This window comes from Oncorhynchus mykiss, chromosome 9 (assembly GCF_013265735.2).
Source record: "Oncorhynchus mykiss isolate Arlee chromosome 9, USDA_OmykA_1.1, whole genome shotgun sequence".
NCBI lineage: Eukaryota > Metazoa > Chordata > Actinopteri > Salmoniformes > Salmonidae > Oncorhynchus > Oncorhynchus mykiss.
In genome coordinates this window covers 2803949-2818948 of record NC_048573.1, presented here as the reverse complement: position 1 = coordinate 2818948, position 15000 = coordinate 2803949, and the positions used below count along the sequence as shown (strand labels likewise).

Below are 15000 nucleotides of genomic sequence, written 5' to 3'. Positions count from 1 at the left end.
TGAAACACTTCCTTAGCGTTAGCATCAACTCACTGTCATAGAGATCCTATGGTCACAGCTGAAACACTTCCTTAGCGTTAGCATCAACTCACTGTCATAGAGATCCTATGGTCACAGCTGAAACACTTCCTTAGCGTTAGCATCAACTCACGGTCATAGAGATCCCATGGTCACAGCTGAAACACTTCCTTAGCGTTAGCATCTACTCACTGCCATAGAGATCCTATGGTCACAGCTGAAACACTTCCTTAGCGTTAGCATCTACTCACTGCCATAGAGATCCTATGGTCACAGCTGAAACACTTCCTTAGCATTAGCATCAACTCACTGTCATAGAAATCCTATGGTCACAGCTGAAACACTTCCTTAGCGTTAGCATCAACTCACTGTCATAGAGATCCTATGGTCACAGCTGAAACAGTTCCTTAGCGTTAGCGTCTACTAACTGCCATAGAGATCCTATGGTCACAGCTGAAACACTTCCTTAGCATTAGCATCAACTCACTGCCATAGAGATCCTATGGTCACAGCTGAAACACTTCCTTAGCATTAGCATCAACTCACTGTCATAGAGATCCTATGGTCACAGCTGAAACACTTCCTTAGCGTTAGCATCTACTCACTGCCATAGAGATCCTATGATCACAGCTGAAACACTTCCTTAGCGTTAGCATCAACTCACTGTCATAGAGATCCTATGGTCACAGCTGAAACACTTCCTTAGCGTTAGCGTCTACTCACTGCCATAGAGATCCTATGGTCACAGCTGAAACACTTCCTTAGCATTAGCATCAACTCACTGTCATAGAGATCCTATGGTCACAGCTGAAACACTTCCTTAGCGTTAGCATCTACTCACTGCCATAGAGATCCTATGATCACAGCTGAAACACTTCCTTAGCGTTAGCATCAACTCACTATCATAGAGATCCTATGGTCACAGCTGAAACACTTCCTTAGCGTTAGCGTCTACTCACTGCCATAGAGATCCTACCATAGAAATCCTATGGTCACAGCTGATACACTTCCTTAGCGTTAGCATCAACTCACTGTCATAGAGATCCTATGGTCACAGCTGAAACAGTTCCTTAGCGTTAGCGTCTACTCACTGCCATAGAGATCCTATGGTCACAGCTGAAACACTTCCTTAGCATTAGCATCAACTCACTGTCATAGAGATCCTATGGTCACAGCTGAAACACTTCCTTAGCGTTAGCATCAACTCACTGTCATAGAGATCCTATGGTCACAGCTGAAACACTTCCTTAGCGTTAGCATCTACTCACTGTCATAGAGATCCTATGGTCACAGCTGAAACACTTCCCTATAGCGTTAGCGTCTACTCACTGCCATAGAGATCCTATGGTCACAGCTGAAACACTTCCTTAGCGTTAGCGTCTACTCACTGCCATAGAGATCCCATGGTCACAGCTGAAACACTTCCTTATAGCGTTAGCGTCTGTATTGAACCAGGGGTGGCATAACAAAGTCTTCTTCTTCCGTCAGGATTCTTCAAGGGGTCCTTGAGAAGATCCGGTTGAAGATTCAGAGAGTGGAGAAGGCTATCCTGGCCCAGAGGGAAGAATGCAAGGAGCCGTGCACTGTCTCCTGCCCCATTCCTGTTGTCTCTGGTGAGGATGCGGACAGTGGGGTGGGTGGTTCTGTGGGTCGGGGTGGTTGATTCTGTGGGTGGTTCTGTGGGTGGGTGGTTCTGTGGGTGGTTATGTGTGTGGAAATGTAGCTTACAGTAAGTCAGTCTGACTCATGCTCTCATGATGAGGTGACCCTGCCTGCCACTTCAACATCACTGTCACCCAAGAGGGAATTCTCTCATCATGAGAGCATGAGTCATTGATTTCTTAAGACGTTGATTTCCCAGGGCGAAAGACCGAGCTTCCGATCCCACCTGTGGCATCAGACTAATCTTATCTGCCCCCCCCCCCCCCAGGTAAGGAGTGTGAGGACATCTTCAGGAAAGGAGGAAGGGATTCTGGGATGTATCTGATCCAGCCTGACTCCTTCTACCAGCCCTACAAGGTCTACTGTGACCAGACCACACAGAAAGGAGGTTGGTGCTCTCTCTCTCTCTCTCTCTCTCTCTCTCTCTCTCTCTCTCTCACTCCAGCCATGCTTGTGTATATCTAGAACTTTTAAATGCATGAGGGGGAGTGAAAAAGTGCTTTTGGAGAAAGGAATCGGAGAGAATCTATCCATTTATCCTTTATTTGAACTGTATATTATCACCCCCCCCCCCCCCCCCCCCCCCCCCCCCCAGGCTGGACCACTATTCAGAACAGGAAGGATGGTTCTGTAGACTTTGGCCGGCGTTGGGACAACTACCGCAGTGGTTTCGGAAACATCGCCTTCGACGTCGGAAAGGGATATTGCAACACTCCAGGTGAGAGGAGGGAAATATGAATATATTACAATGGAAACATACAATTTCATTTATATTCAGTCAATTTAGGAGGTAAAGTCATGGTGTCACTGACCGTGTGTTTGTCCTGTGTCATGTGACAGGGGAGTACTGGCTGGGTAACGACCGCATCAGTCAGCTGACCAAGCAGGGACCCACTGAGGTCCTCATGGAGATGGAGGATTGGTCTGGCAACAAGGTCCACGCCCAGTACAGAAAGTTTACTATACAGGTAACACAGCCACGCCCAGTACCCACAGTTTACTATACAGGTAACACAGCCACGCCCAGTACCCACAGTTTACTGTACAGGTAACACAGCCACGCCCAGTACCGAAAGTTTACTGTACAGGTAACACAGCCACGCCCAGTACCGAAAGTTTACTGTACAGGTAACACAGCCACGCCCAGTACCAACAGTTTACTGTACAGGTAACACAGCCCAGTACCAACAGTTTACTGTACAGGTAACACAGCCACGCCCAGTACAAACAGTTTACTATACAGGTAACACAGCCACACCCAGTACCAACAGTTTACTATACAGGTAATAGTATCTTTACTATACAAGGAACAGACAGACAGACAGACAGACAGACAGACAGACAGACAGACAGACAGACAGACAGACCATACATCTACACTTTCCAAACAAATTTTTCCAAAACGGCCATCAGAATAGATCCCCAAACGGCCAGCAGAATAGATCCCCAAACGGCCAGCAGAATAGATCCCCAAACGGCCAGCAGAATAGATCCCCAAATGGCCAGCAGAATAGATCCCCAAATGGCCAGCAGAATAGATCCCCAAATGGCCAGCAGAATAGATCCCCAAACGGCCAGCAGAATGGGGTCTGGAGTTGGGTTACTGGAAAGCACTTTGCACGGAAAATGTTGTGAAATGTGAATAATGATAATTAAAATCCTGATTAATTGGGGGGCCTCCCGAGTGGCACAGGCTGTGTTGCAGCCGGCACAGGCTGTGTTGCAGACCCATGAGGCGGCCCAGCGTCGTCCGGGTTAGGAGAAGGTTTAGCCAGATGCTCTAGCTACTCCATGTGGCGGGCTGGGCGCATGCACGCTGACTACGTTGTACAGTGTTCCCTCCGACACTTTGGTGCGGCTGGCTTCCAGGTTAATAAGCAAGCAGTGTGTCAAGAAGCAGTGTGGCTTGGTAGGGTCGTGTTTCGGAGGACGCATGGCTCTCAACCTTCGCCTCTCCCGAGTCCGTATGGGAGTTGCAGTGATGGGACAAGACTGTAACTACCAATTTGATATCACGAGACTGTAACTACCAATTGGATGTCACGAAATTGGGGAGAAAAAGTGTTTATTTTTTAATGTACGAAAAAATCCTGATTGATTTATTAATGTATTGCAGGGCGAGACGTCCAACTACATATTGGCGATCGATGGGTATTCAGGAACAGCCGGTAACGTGATGCTGGACGGAGCTACGATGCTGATTGGAGAGAACCGGACCATGACCATCCACAATGGAATGATGTTCAGCACCTACGACAGAGACAACGATAACTGGTATGGGATGATGCTGGATGAGGTGGGGGGCTGTATGTCTGCTAGTTATTTTCCAATGAAGACCTAGACAACCAGGTAAGGGGAGGTCCTAACTAATCAATGAAGACCTAGACAACCAGGTGAGGGGAGGTCCTAACTAATCAATGAAGACCTAGACAACCAGGTGAGGGGAGGTCCTAACTAATCAATGAAGACCTAGACAACCAGGTAAGGTGAGGTCCTAACTAATCAATGACGACCTAGACAACCAGGTAAGGGGAGGTCCTAACTAATCAATGACGACCTAGACAACCAGGTAAGGGGAGGTCCTAACTAATCAATGACGACCTAGACAACCAGGTAAGGGGAGGTCCTAACTAATCAATGACGACCTAGACAACCAGGTAAGGGGAGGTCCTAACTAATCAATGACGACCTAGACAACCAGGTAAGGGGAGGTCCTAACTAATCAATGAAGACCTAGACAACCAGGTAAGGGAAGGTCCTAATTAATCAATGAAGACCTAGACAACTAGGGGAGGTGAGGTCCTAAGTAATCCTAGACCTTAGTTGATCAATCAAGTATGGGGAGGTTTGAAAACCCGCAGACACACAGCCCTCCAATAATTACATTTGGTTTAGGGATTTTTGTTCAGTCAATCAAAACATCTCTCTCTGTGTCTGTCACCCCCCTCTCCTCTAACAGGACTCCAGGCGATCCATCCAAGCAGTGCTCCCGTGAGGACGGCGGTGGTTGGTGGTACAACAGGTGTCACTCAGCCAATCCAAACGGCCGTTACTACTGGGGCGGGACTTACACGCGGTACATGGCAAAACACGGCACAGATGACGGCATGGTGTGGATGAACTGGAAGGGATCCTGGTACTCTCTCAAAGCCATCTGCATGAAGATCAGGCCCTACTTCGCCTCGCGGTAGACACACACAGGGACACACAGGGACAAGCACAGAGACACACACAGACACACACAGAGAGACACACACAGACACACCGAGAGACACAGGAAGGGACCTTTAGCTGAATCAGGTCAAAAACAAAGGTTTGCACCCCTTTCGGTACCCAGGACGATTCAACTCTGACCCGTAGCTGACTTTCTGTTCTACCTGATAATTAACTGCACCCACCTGGTAGTCCCAGGTCTAAATCAGCCCCTGATTTAGAGGGGAACACCTGGTAGTCCCAGGTCTAAATCAGCCCCTGATTTAGAGCGGAACACTGAAAACAAGGTACTGGCTTGGAGGCTCTCTATGTTCGTACTGTATGTGAGAGCCAACAGAGAGCACCAATGTGTCATAATCATAATCTGATCGAAATCTCTGAAACACTAAAGGAAACGTATAATGACTTCAATAGGGGCTTTTTTTTTAAAGAAACTACAGAGGAACAAATGGTGCATGACGCAAGAGAAAAAGAGAGAAAAGGGATGTTGTTGTTTCAAACCTGAACCTGATGTCTTAATTATAATTTTTTTTATAAGGTTGAACAGAGAAAAGTCAAGTTAAAAGAAGATTTAAAAAAAACACAGGTGTTGTCGCTGTGTGATGTGATGTGTGTGTGATTGTCCCTTACGTTACTCAATAAAAACATATTGTGGAACTTATTTCATGTTTTCTCGTCATCATCGTATCAACTCACAGCCATCAGATCATTTACCTGGAATGTGAATGGGATGAAGTGACCTGTAAAATGTGAAATCAAATATGATATACAGCTATATATATATATTTACAGTGGGGAGATCAAGTATTTGATACATTGCCGATTTTGCAGGTTTTCCCTACTTACAAAGCATGTAGAGGTCTGTAATTTTTATCATAGGTACACTTCAACTGTGAGAGATGGAATCTAAAACAAAAATCCAGAAAATCATATTGTATGATATTTAAGTAATTAATTTGCATTTTATCGCATAAATATAAAATATATTTATAAAATATAAAAATAATAAATTGCACAAATACTTGTTCTCCCCACTGTATATATATATATAGAGAGAGAGTTATGGTGTAGTGTGGCGTTATCATTGTATCAACCCACAGCCATCAGATCATTTACCTGGAATGTGAATGGGATGAAGTCCTCTGTAATATGATATACAGCTGTATATATATAGAGAGAGAGTTATGGTGTAGTTACATCCAGTCAGCCAGCCAACCATTCAGCCAACCAGCCAGCCAACCATTCAGCCAACCAGCCAGCCATTCAGCCAACCAGCCATTCAGCCAACCAGCCAACCATTCAGCCAACCAGCCATTCAGCCAACCAGCCATTCAGCCAACCAGCCAGCCAACCATTCAGCCAACCAGCCAGCCATTCAGCCAACCAGCCATTCAGCCAACCAGCCAGCCATTCAGCCAACCAGCCATTCAGCCAACCAGCCAGCCAGCCAACCAGCCATTCAGCCAACCATCCATTCAGCCAACCAGCCAACCAGCCAACCAGCCATTCAGCCAACCAGCCATCCACCTCTCTCACTCTGGGGAGTAGAGATAAAATGAGAGCTACGTCTGACTGTAGGCCACATCATCAGATCATTACAGCAGAATATATCTAATAAATGAGATGCTGGTGAATGTGCAACATAACCTCCTCTTCAAAGGATGGCACATAGGGGATAATACACAGCGAACATATCTACTGTAGCCAACTGACAGCGAACATATCTACTGTAGCCAACTGACAGCGAACATATCTACTGTAGCCAACTGACAGCGAACATATCTACTGTAGCCAACTGACAGCGAACATATCTACTATAGCCAACTGACAGCGAACATATCTACTGTAGCCAACTGACAGCGAACATATCTACTGTAGCCAACTGACAGCGAACATATCTACTGTAGCCAACTTACAGCGAACATATCTACTGTGGCCAACTGACAGCGAACATATCTACTGTAGCCAACTGACAGCGAACATATCTACTGTAGCCAACTGACAGCGAACATATCTACTGTAGCCAACTTACAGCGAACATATCTACTGTAGCCAACTGACAGTGAACATATCTACTGTAGCCAACTGACAGCGACCACATCTCCTGTAGCCAACTGACAGCGAACATATCTACTGTAGCCAACTGACAGCGAACATATCTACTGTAGTCAACTGACAGCGAACATATCTACTGTAGCCAACTGACAGTGAACATATCTACTGTAGCCAACTGACAGCGAACATATCTACTGTAGCCAACTGACAGCGAACATATCTACTGTAGCCAACTTACAGCGAACATATCTACTGTGGCCTATCTACTGTGGCCAACTGACAGCGAACATATCTACTGTAGCCAACTGACAGCGAACATATCTACTGTAGCCAACTGACAGCGAACATATCTACTGTAGCCAACTGACAGCGAACATATCTACTTTAGCCAACTGACAGCGAACATATCTACTGTAGCCAACTGACAGAGAACATATCTACTGTAGCCAACTGACAGCGAACATATCTACTGTAGCCAACTGACAGAGAACATATCTACTGTAGCCAACTGACAGAGAACATATCTACTGTAGCCAACTGACAGCGAACATATCTACTGTAGCCAACTGACAGAGAACATATCTACTGTAGCCAACTGACAGCGAACATATCTACTGTAGCCAACTGACAGCGAACATATCTACTGTAGCCAACTGACAGCGAACACATCTACTGTAGCCAACTGACAGCGAACATATCTACTGTAGCCAACTGACAGCGAACATATCTACTGTAGCCAACTGACAGCAAACATATCTACTGTAGCCAACTGACAGCGAACATATCTACTGTAGCCAACTGACAGCGAACATATCTACTGTGGCCAACTGACAGCGAACATATCTACTGTAGCCAACTGACAGCGAACATATCCTTGTGAATTAATTTCTGTTGCTTATGTAATTGATAGTCTGGGTACTGATACATCCATCTTTTGAATTGCGATTCATGCTCACTGTCCAAGTTTTCATTGGGGGTAGATCAACTGCACTATTATTACCCCAAATTGTCACGCCCTGCTTCACCTGTTTCCTTGTGATTGTCTCCACCCTCTCCAGGTGTCGCTTATTTTCCCCAGTGTATTTATCCCTGTGTTTCCTGTCTCTCTGTACCAGTGTATTTATCCCTGTGGTTCCTGTCTCTCTGTACCAGTGTATTTATCCCTGTGTTTCCTGTCTCTCTGTACCAGTGTATTTATCCCTGTGTTTCCTGTCTCTCTGTACCAGTGTATTTATCCCTGTGTTTCCTGTCTCTCTGTACCAGTGTATTTATCCCTGTGTTTCCTGTCTCTCTGTACCAGTGTATTTATCCCTGTGTTTCCTGTCTCTCTGTACCAGTGTATTTATCCCTGTGTTTCCTGTCTCTCTGTACCAGTGTATTTATCCCTGTGTTTCCTGTCTCTCTGTACCAGTGTATTTATCCCTGTGTTTCCTGTCTCTCTGTGCCAGTGTATTTATCCCTGTGTTTCCTGTCTCTCTGTACCAGTGTATTTATCCCTGTGTTTCCTGTCTCTCTGTACCAGTGTATTTATCCCTGTGTTTCCTGTCTCTCTGTGCCAGTGTATTTTTCCCTGTGTTTCCTGTCTCTCTGTGCCAGTGTATTTATCCCTGTGTTTCCTGTCTCTCTGTACCAGTGTATTTATCCCTGTGTTTCCTGTCTCTCTGTACCAGTGTATTTATCCCTGTGTTTCCTGTCTCTCTGTACCAGTGTATTTATCCCTGTGTTTCCTGTCTCTCTGTACCAGTGTATTTATCCCTGTGTTTCCTGTCTCTCTGTACCAGTGCATTTATCCCTGTGTTTCCTGTCTCTCTGTGCCAGTGCATTTATCCCTGTGTTTCCTGTCTCTCTGTACCAGTGTATTTATCCCTGTGTTTCCTGTCTCTCTGTACCAGTGTATTTATCCCTGTGTTTCCTGTCTCTCTGTACCAGTGTATTTATCCCTGTGTTTCCTGTCTCTCTGTACCAGTGTATTTATCCCTGTGTTTCCTGTCTCTCTGTACCAGTGTATTTATCCCTGTGTTTCCTGTCTCTCTGTACCAGTGTATTTATCCCTGTGTTTCCTGTCTCTCTGTACCAGTGTATTTATCCCTGTGTTTCCTGTCTCTCTGTACCAGTGTATTTATCCCTGTGTTTCCTGTCTCTCTGTACCAGTGTATTTATCCCTGTGGTTCCTGTCTCTCTGTGCCAGTGTATTTTTCCCTGTGTTTCCTGTCTCTCTGTACCAGTTCGTTTTGTATGTTTAAGTCAAGTCAACCAGTCTGTTTTTCCCCCGTACTCCTGTTGCAATTCTCCTTTTTCTAGTCCTCCCGGTTTTGAACCTTGCCTGTTTCTGGACTCTGTACCCGCCTGCCTTGACCTTTCTGCCTGCCTGACCTTTCTGCGTGCCTGACCATTCTGCCTGCCTGACCATTCTGCCTGCCTGACCATTCTGCCTGCCTGACCATTCTGCCTGCCCTGACCATTCTGCCTGCCTGATCATTCTGCCTGCCTTGACCACGAGCTTGCCTGACCATTCTGCCTGCCTGACCATTCTGCCTGCCTGACCAGTCTGCCTGCCTGACCAGTCTGCCTGCCTGACCATTCTGCCTGCCTGACCATTCTGCCTGCCTTGACCACGAGCCTGCCTGACCATTCTGCCTGCCTGACCATTCTGCCTGCCTGACCAGTCTGCCTGCCTGACCAGTCTGCCTGCCTGACCATTCTACCTGCCTGACCATTCTGCCTGCCTGACCATTCTGCCTGCCTTGACCACGAGCCTGCCTGACCATTCTGCCTACCTTTACCATTCTGCCTGCCTTGACCACTCTGCCTGCCTTGACCAATCTGCCTGCCTGACCATTCTGCCTGCCTGACCATTCTACCTGCCTGACCATTCTGCCTGCCTGACCATTCTGCCTGCCCTGACCATTCTGCCTGCCTGATCATTCTGCCTGCCTTGACCACGAGCCTGTCTGCCACTCTGTACCTCCTGGACTCTGATCTGGGTATAACGTTTTGCCTGTCAACAACCATTCTCTTGCCTTCCCCTTTTTGGATCAATAAATATTGTAAGACTCCAGCCATCTGCCTCCTGTGTCGCCGTGTGGCATGATACAAATGGCCTTCCTCAAGCGAGCAAGAGAACGTAGGCTAATTTCATAAAATGAAAAACTAATGGTCTATTTTTTTGGCATCAAATACCCTACGCCTTGAAAGTCGCGTACTGATTATATTTAGCGTACGTTGATGAATGACGATCACTGCAACAGCTGCAGTGTTGCTGATTAGATTAGCCATGTCATGTACAGTAGTAGTCTGAGAAAGTTTATAAAGACAAAAAGTGGACACGTGGAAGTATTTGTTTTGGATGGATGATATTTTCGAATCTAAAATGTGACCTTTGCTTCAGGTCACATTTTAATTTAACCTTTAATTAACTAGGCAAGTCAGTTAAGAGCAAATTCTTATTTTCAATGACGGCCTAGGAACCGATTTGTACCTTGTCAGCTCGGGGGCTTGAACTTGCAACCTTCCAGTTACTAGTCCAACGCTCTAACCACTAGGCTACCCTGCCACCTAACTTGTTACGTGTGTTTTGGCCACGGGACTAAAGCCTGGATGGCCTGGTAAAAACCTCATAGCTTTATTGCCCAATATATTCCAAAACTCTATCAAAATGCACCATGGACATCATGGCGGTTGTGAGCACAGTGTTTCTGATCAGATCAGATAATTATCTTATCATGTATTTGTGTGACTACGATGCCGTCTTTAGAGCACAGCGTTTTCTGCTTGGTTTCCAGAGCATTGACAGAGTGAAATGAAAGAGGCTAATTATCGAGGTCTGACGATGCTTCTCACTATATAGTAAAAGGCGTTTTGTGTTGAGTCTGGTGCTAATGTCTAATGTAGACTATTTTGAAAACTGCCGTTGTGCTGTGTTTATGAGGAGCACCCTCGTGCATGAGCTGCCCGGCTGAGATCTCAGATTGTGAAACCGCGACACAAATGTATATTCAACAGAGTGAGAGGGGTTTAGGGACATAGACACATTTTTTGGAAAACATTCTAGAACGTCAGATTCTCCTGTCTCCCCTTCAGAACCCAGGCATTCCGTTTCTTCTAGAATCTCTTCCAGAACCTCTTCTAGAACCACCAGGTTCTGTTCTAGGTCCTTAAGCTCAGTCAGCAGTTAAGTCTGGACGATGGGGATGGTTGCGTAGCCGGTCTACGGCGGGGGGACCGACATCCACCGGCTGTGGTGTGATCTTAGGGATGTCCTTAAAAGGAGAGTTCTTTTTGTAGCGACTGGTAGCTGTCGTGATCGATATGGAAACCAAAGGTCCCATTGCACAATCCTTGACCAGACAGCAGTTTGATGTCAATGTCCACCTAGGGTGCAGAGAGAAACATAGAGTATACTGAGGCACCCTATTCCCCTACATAGTGCACTACTTTAGACCAGGGCCACCTAAGCAAACCACAGAGACTACGTCTGAACAGGTACTCACCATATAGCGCGATATGGATCAACAAGTGTTAATTTATCAAGTGTCTGAGTGCCGATTCAGGATCAGTTTAACCTTTAACATCACATCATCATGCTTGATGCTTGATGCGTACGGTCCCTGGTCAAAAGTAGTGAACTATGTAGTGTAACAGGGTACCCTTTCAGACACATGCCAACGTCCATCCAGCGTCCATCCAACATCCATCCGACGTCCATCCAACGTCCATCCAACGTCCATCCGGCGTCCATCCGACGTCCATCCGGCGTCCATCCGGCGTCCATCCAACGTCCATCCAGCGTCCATCCAACATCCATCCGACGTCCATCCAACGTCCATCCGACGTCCATCCGACGTCCATCCGGCGTCCATCCGGCGTCCATCCGACGTCCATCCAGAGTCCATCTGATGTCCATCCGACGTCCATCCGACGTCCATCCAACGTCCATCCAACGTCCATCCGGCGTCCATCCGACGTCCATCCGGCGTCCATCCGGCGTCCATCCAACGTCCATCCAACGTCCATCCGGCGTCCATCCAACGTCCATCCAACGTCCATCCGGCGTCCATCCGGCGTCCATCCGGCGTCCATCCGACGTCCATCCAACGTCCATCCAACGTCCATCCGGCGTCCATCCGACGTCCATCCGGCGTCCATCCGGCGTCCATCCAACGTCCATCCGGCGTCCATCCGGCGTCCATCCAACGTCCATCCGGCGTCCATCCAACGTCCATCCGGCGTCCATCCGGCGTCCATCCAGCGTCCATCCAACATCCATCCAACATCCATCCAACATCTAATTTAGGATAACATTTTTATTTAGGATTATAGTGTGCTTGTTGACATTTACTGCATTGATTGATAGGAACAAGCCTTTCACAGCCACTGCCGAACTGTGTACGCGACAAATAAAACGTGATTTGACTTGATCTGATGAGTTGCAGGGAAACACAGAGAGACAGCTAGGAGAGCAAACAGGAAGGAGTTGACCAAGGGCTTATACATTAACTCTGAGGTAAACATTCAAGGACCTTGACTGGTGGGATGAGGTAGGAAAAGATCATAGCTATGTTCCAAAATGGCACCCTATTTCCTGTCTAGTGCACTACGTTCAACCAGGGCCCTGGTCTAAAGTAGTGCACCGCATAGGGAATAGGGTGCCATATGGGACAGGCCCTATGTTTGTCATGAGTCACCTGTTCTCACAATTGGAGAAAAATCAATAGTTGTGTGCCAATAGGCCTATATTCAAGTCTCATCGCCTATCCTCATCTCCTTTTTTTTTTTTTTTAAATCTCCTTTCCTTCTTGAGCCCAGAAAGGAGTTTATGTTTATGTTTATATTTACTGTACCATGAACTTTCCCCGGGCCCAGATTAAGCTCCGGACTATGAAATATTTCCTAGTGTTGATGTCTTCAGTATTATTCTACAATGTAGAAAATAGTACAAATAAAGAAAAACCCTTGAATGAGTAGACGTGTGTCCAAACAACTGTATGTTGTGAGTGATTGTATGTGTTAGCCTCTTTAACATTCATCAACACACACAACAACACACACTAATCCCAGTTACCCAGAAGTTAAATTCATTTCCTGTTTTACTTCTGGGGGGGAAATGCCGTTAACAATTGGGATTACCTTTGTGCAAAGGAAGTGAAGTCTCTTCCCTCTCAAATGTAAACTCTCGGCCAAGTCATGGACAAAAAGGACATTTTTTTTGTTTTCATACATTTTTAAGATTTAGACAATTTTGACTTTGTAGCTGTGGTAACCATTTACCACATGGTAACCATGGTACCATGGTAACCATTTACCACATGGTAACCATGGTACCATGGTAACCATTTATCATCCGCACAGGGGAGCTTGAAAATCGCTGCACAGGTTTAAGAACTGCCTCCACCCAGTCCAAATTCATCCAATCAACAACGAAAACCCCAAACCAGGAATTACTGCTGCTCGTAATCACAGTGTTCTATGACAGATTCTCACCGTTTCTGTCCACTTGAATCTGTCCACAAGAGATTACACACACACACACACACAGTCTAGTATAACTAACCTTGTGGGGACACACAATTAAGTCCAATTTAAAATCCTATTTTCCATAACCCCTAAACCTAAACCTAAGCCTGACCCTAAATCTAAGCCTGACCCTAAACCTAAGCCTAACCCTTAACCTAACCCTAAACCTACACCTAAACTTAATTCTAACCCTGACACTAATTCTAACCGTAACACTAATCCCCTTATAAATAACATTGGACCTTTGTGGAGACTAACAAAAATGTCTACATTTGGTCAAATTTGTGTTCGTATACTATTCTTGTGGGGACTTCAAGTATATTTAAACACGTCCAATTTACACACACAGGGCTAAGATACACTACAAAGACGGTTTCAATTGAAGATTAGTATTTTGAGGAATTTTGATACATTTTTTAGGCTTAGAACTCAGCCCAAAAAAATGCCCAGAGGTAGTCATTTTGAACCGTTGTAGATTCATATGATGTATTTCATAAGATTAAAATACTATGGTAGTGGTTTACTAGTGATTTAATTCAGTCAATATTAGCTGTGTGCTAATCGTTGGGGTGAAGGGCACATAGCTGACAGAGCACAGAGTTCAGTCAACTATCCATGTTGACAACAAACTGATTGGACCAGCAAACTATTCCACCATTGAAGTTCTACATGTCAAACCAAGGTTGCCTGAACCCATTTTCTGATTTAAAAAAATATTGTTCTTATTTTTTTTTATAAATAAATGATAATAGATTATATTATTATGTATTCTTAATATTTCTTATATACAGTATATTATTATCGTGATTATCACCTGGGGCAGCAGGGTAGCCTAGTGGTTAGAGTGTTGGTAGGTTGCAAGATCGGAAGGTTGTAAGTTCAAACCCCAAAGCTGACAAGGTACAAATCTGTCGTTCTGCCCCTGAACAGGCAGTTAACCCACTGTTCACAGGCCGTCATTGGAAATAAGAATTTGTTCTTTAACTGACTTGCCTAGTTAAATAAAGGTTAGATAAAGGTCACATTAAGACAGTGGCTGATGATTTGGTTGTTTTGTGCCTTTCTCTATGAGGTGCTGAATCAATGCAGAACTGTGTGGGAGACAAATAAGACTCAATTAACTAGGCTATGATAATATACCGCCCATCTCTGACTGATCATAACATGGGTATATAAATCCTAACTTCTGCCTCAGTCAAAATACTCACTTAGTCATGTATTTATGTCAATGGGAGACTAAGGAAGTTAGGATCCCCCCCCAATAGGCCTAAATAACTGAGATGTTCAGCTTAATATATTCTCAATGTCTATCATATTATATCCTAATGTCTATATATTCTCAATGTATATGATATTATATCCTAATGTCTATATATTCTCAATGTCTATCATAGTATATCCTAATGTCTATATATTCTCAACGTATATTATATTATATCCTAATGTCTATATATTCTCAATGTATAAGCCTATACCTTAATTAGGACCATAGAGCTCTCTGACATGTAATGTTATTAAATCTTATCTATAATTAATATT

General features: G+C 45.2%; 1 protein-coding gene across 2 annotated transcripts in view; it reads left to right on the top strand.

Annotated features, from left to right (window-relative positions):
- LOC110531328 (fibrinogen beta chain) overlaps window positions 1-5554 on the top strand; it is a 10703-nt gene extending 5149 nt beyond the window's left edge. The window contains exons 6-12 of one of the 2 annotated variants that reach the window (XR_005053092.1): window positions 1507-1631; window positions 1949-2068; window positions 2276-2398; window positions 2521-2648; window positions 3797-3954; window positions 4640-5091; window positions 5138-5453. Coding sequence is in view for 1 of the 2 variants with exons in the window: in XM_036987044.1 (XP_036842939.1) it covers window positions 1507-1631; window positions 1949-2068; window positions 2276-2398; window positions 2521-2648; window positions 3797-3954; window positions 4640-4871 (886 nt within the window). In the remaining variant the exon portion in view is untranslated. Of the gene's footprint in view, window positions 1-1506; window positions 1632-1948; window positions 2069-2275; window positions 2399-2520; window positions 2649-3796; window positions 3955-4639 lie in introns of both variants that reach the window. The other variant, XM_036987044.1, reaches the window with a different exon arrangement.
- The last annotated feature ends 9446 nt before the right edge of the window (window positions 5555-15000 follow it).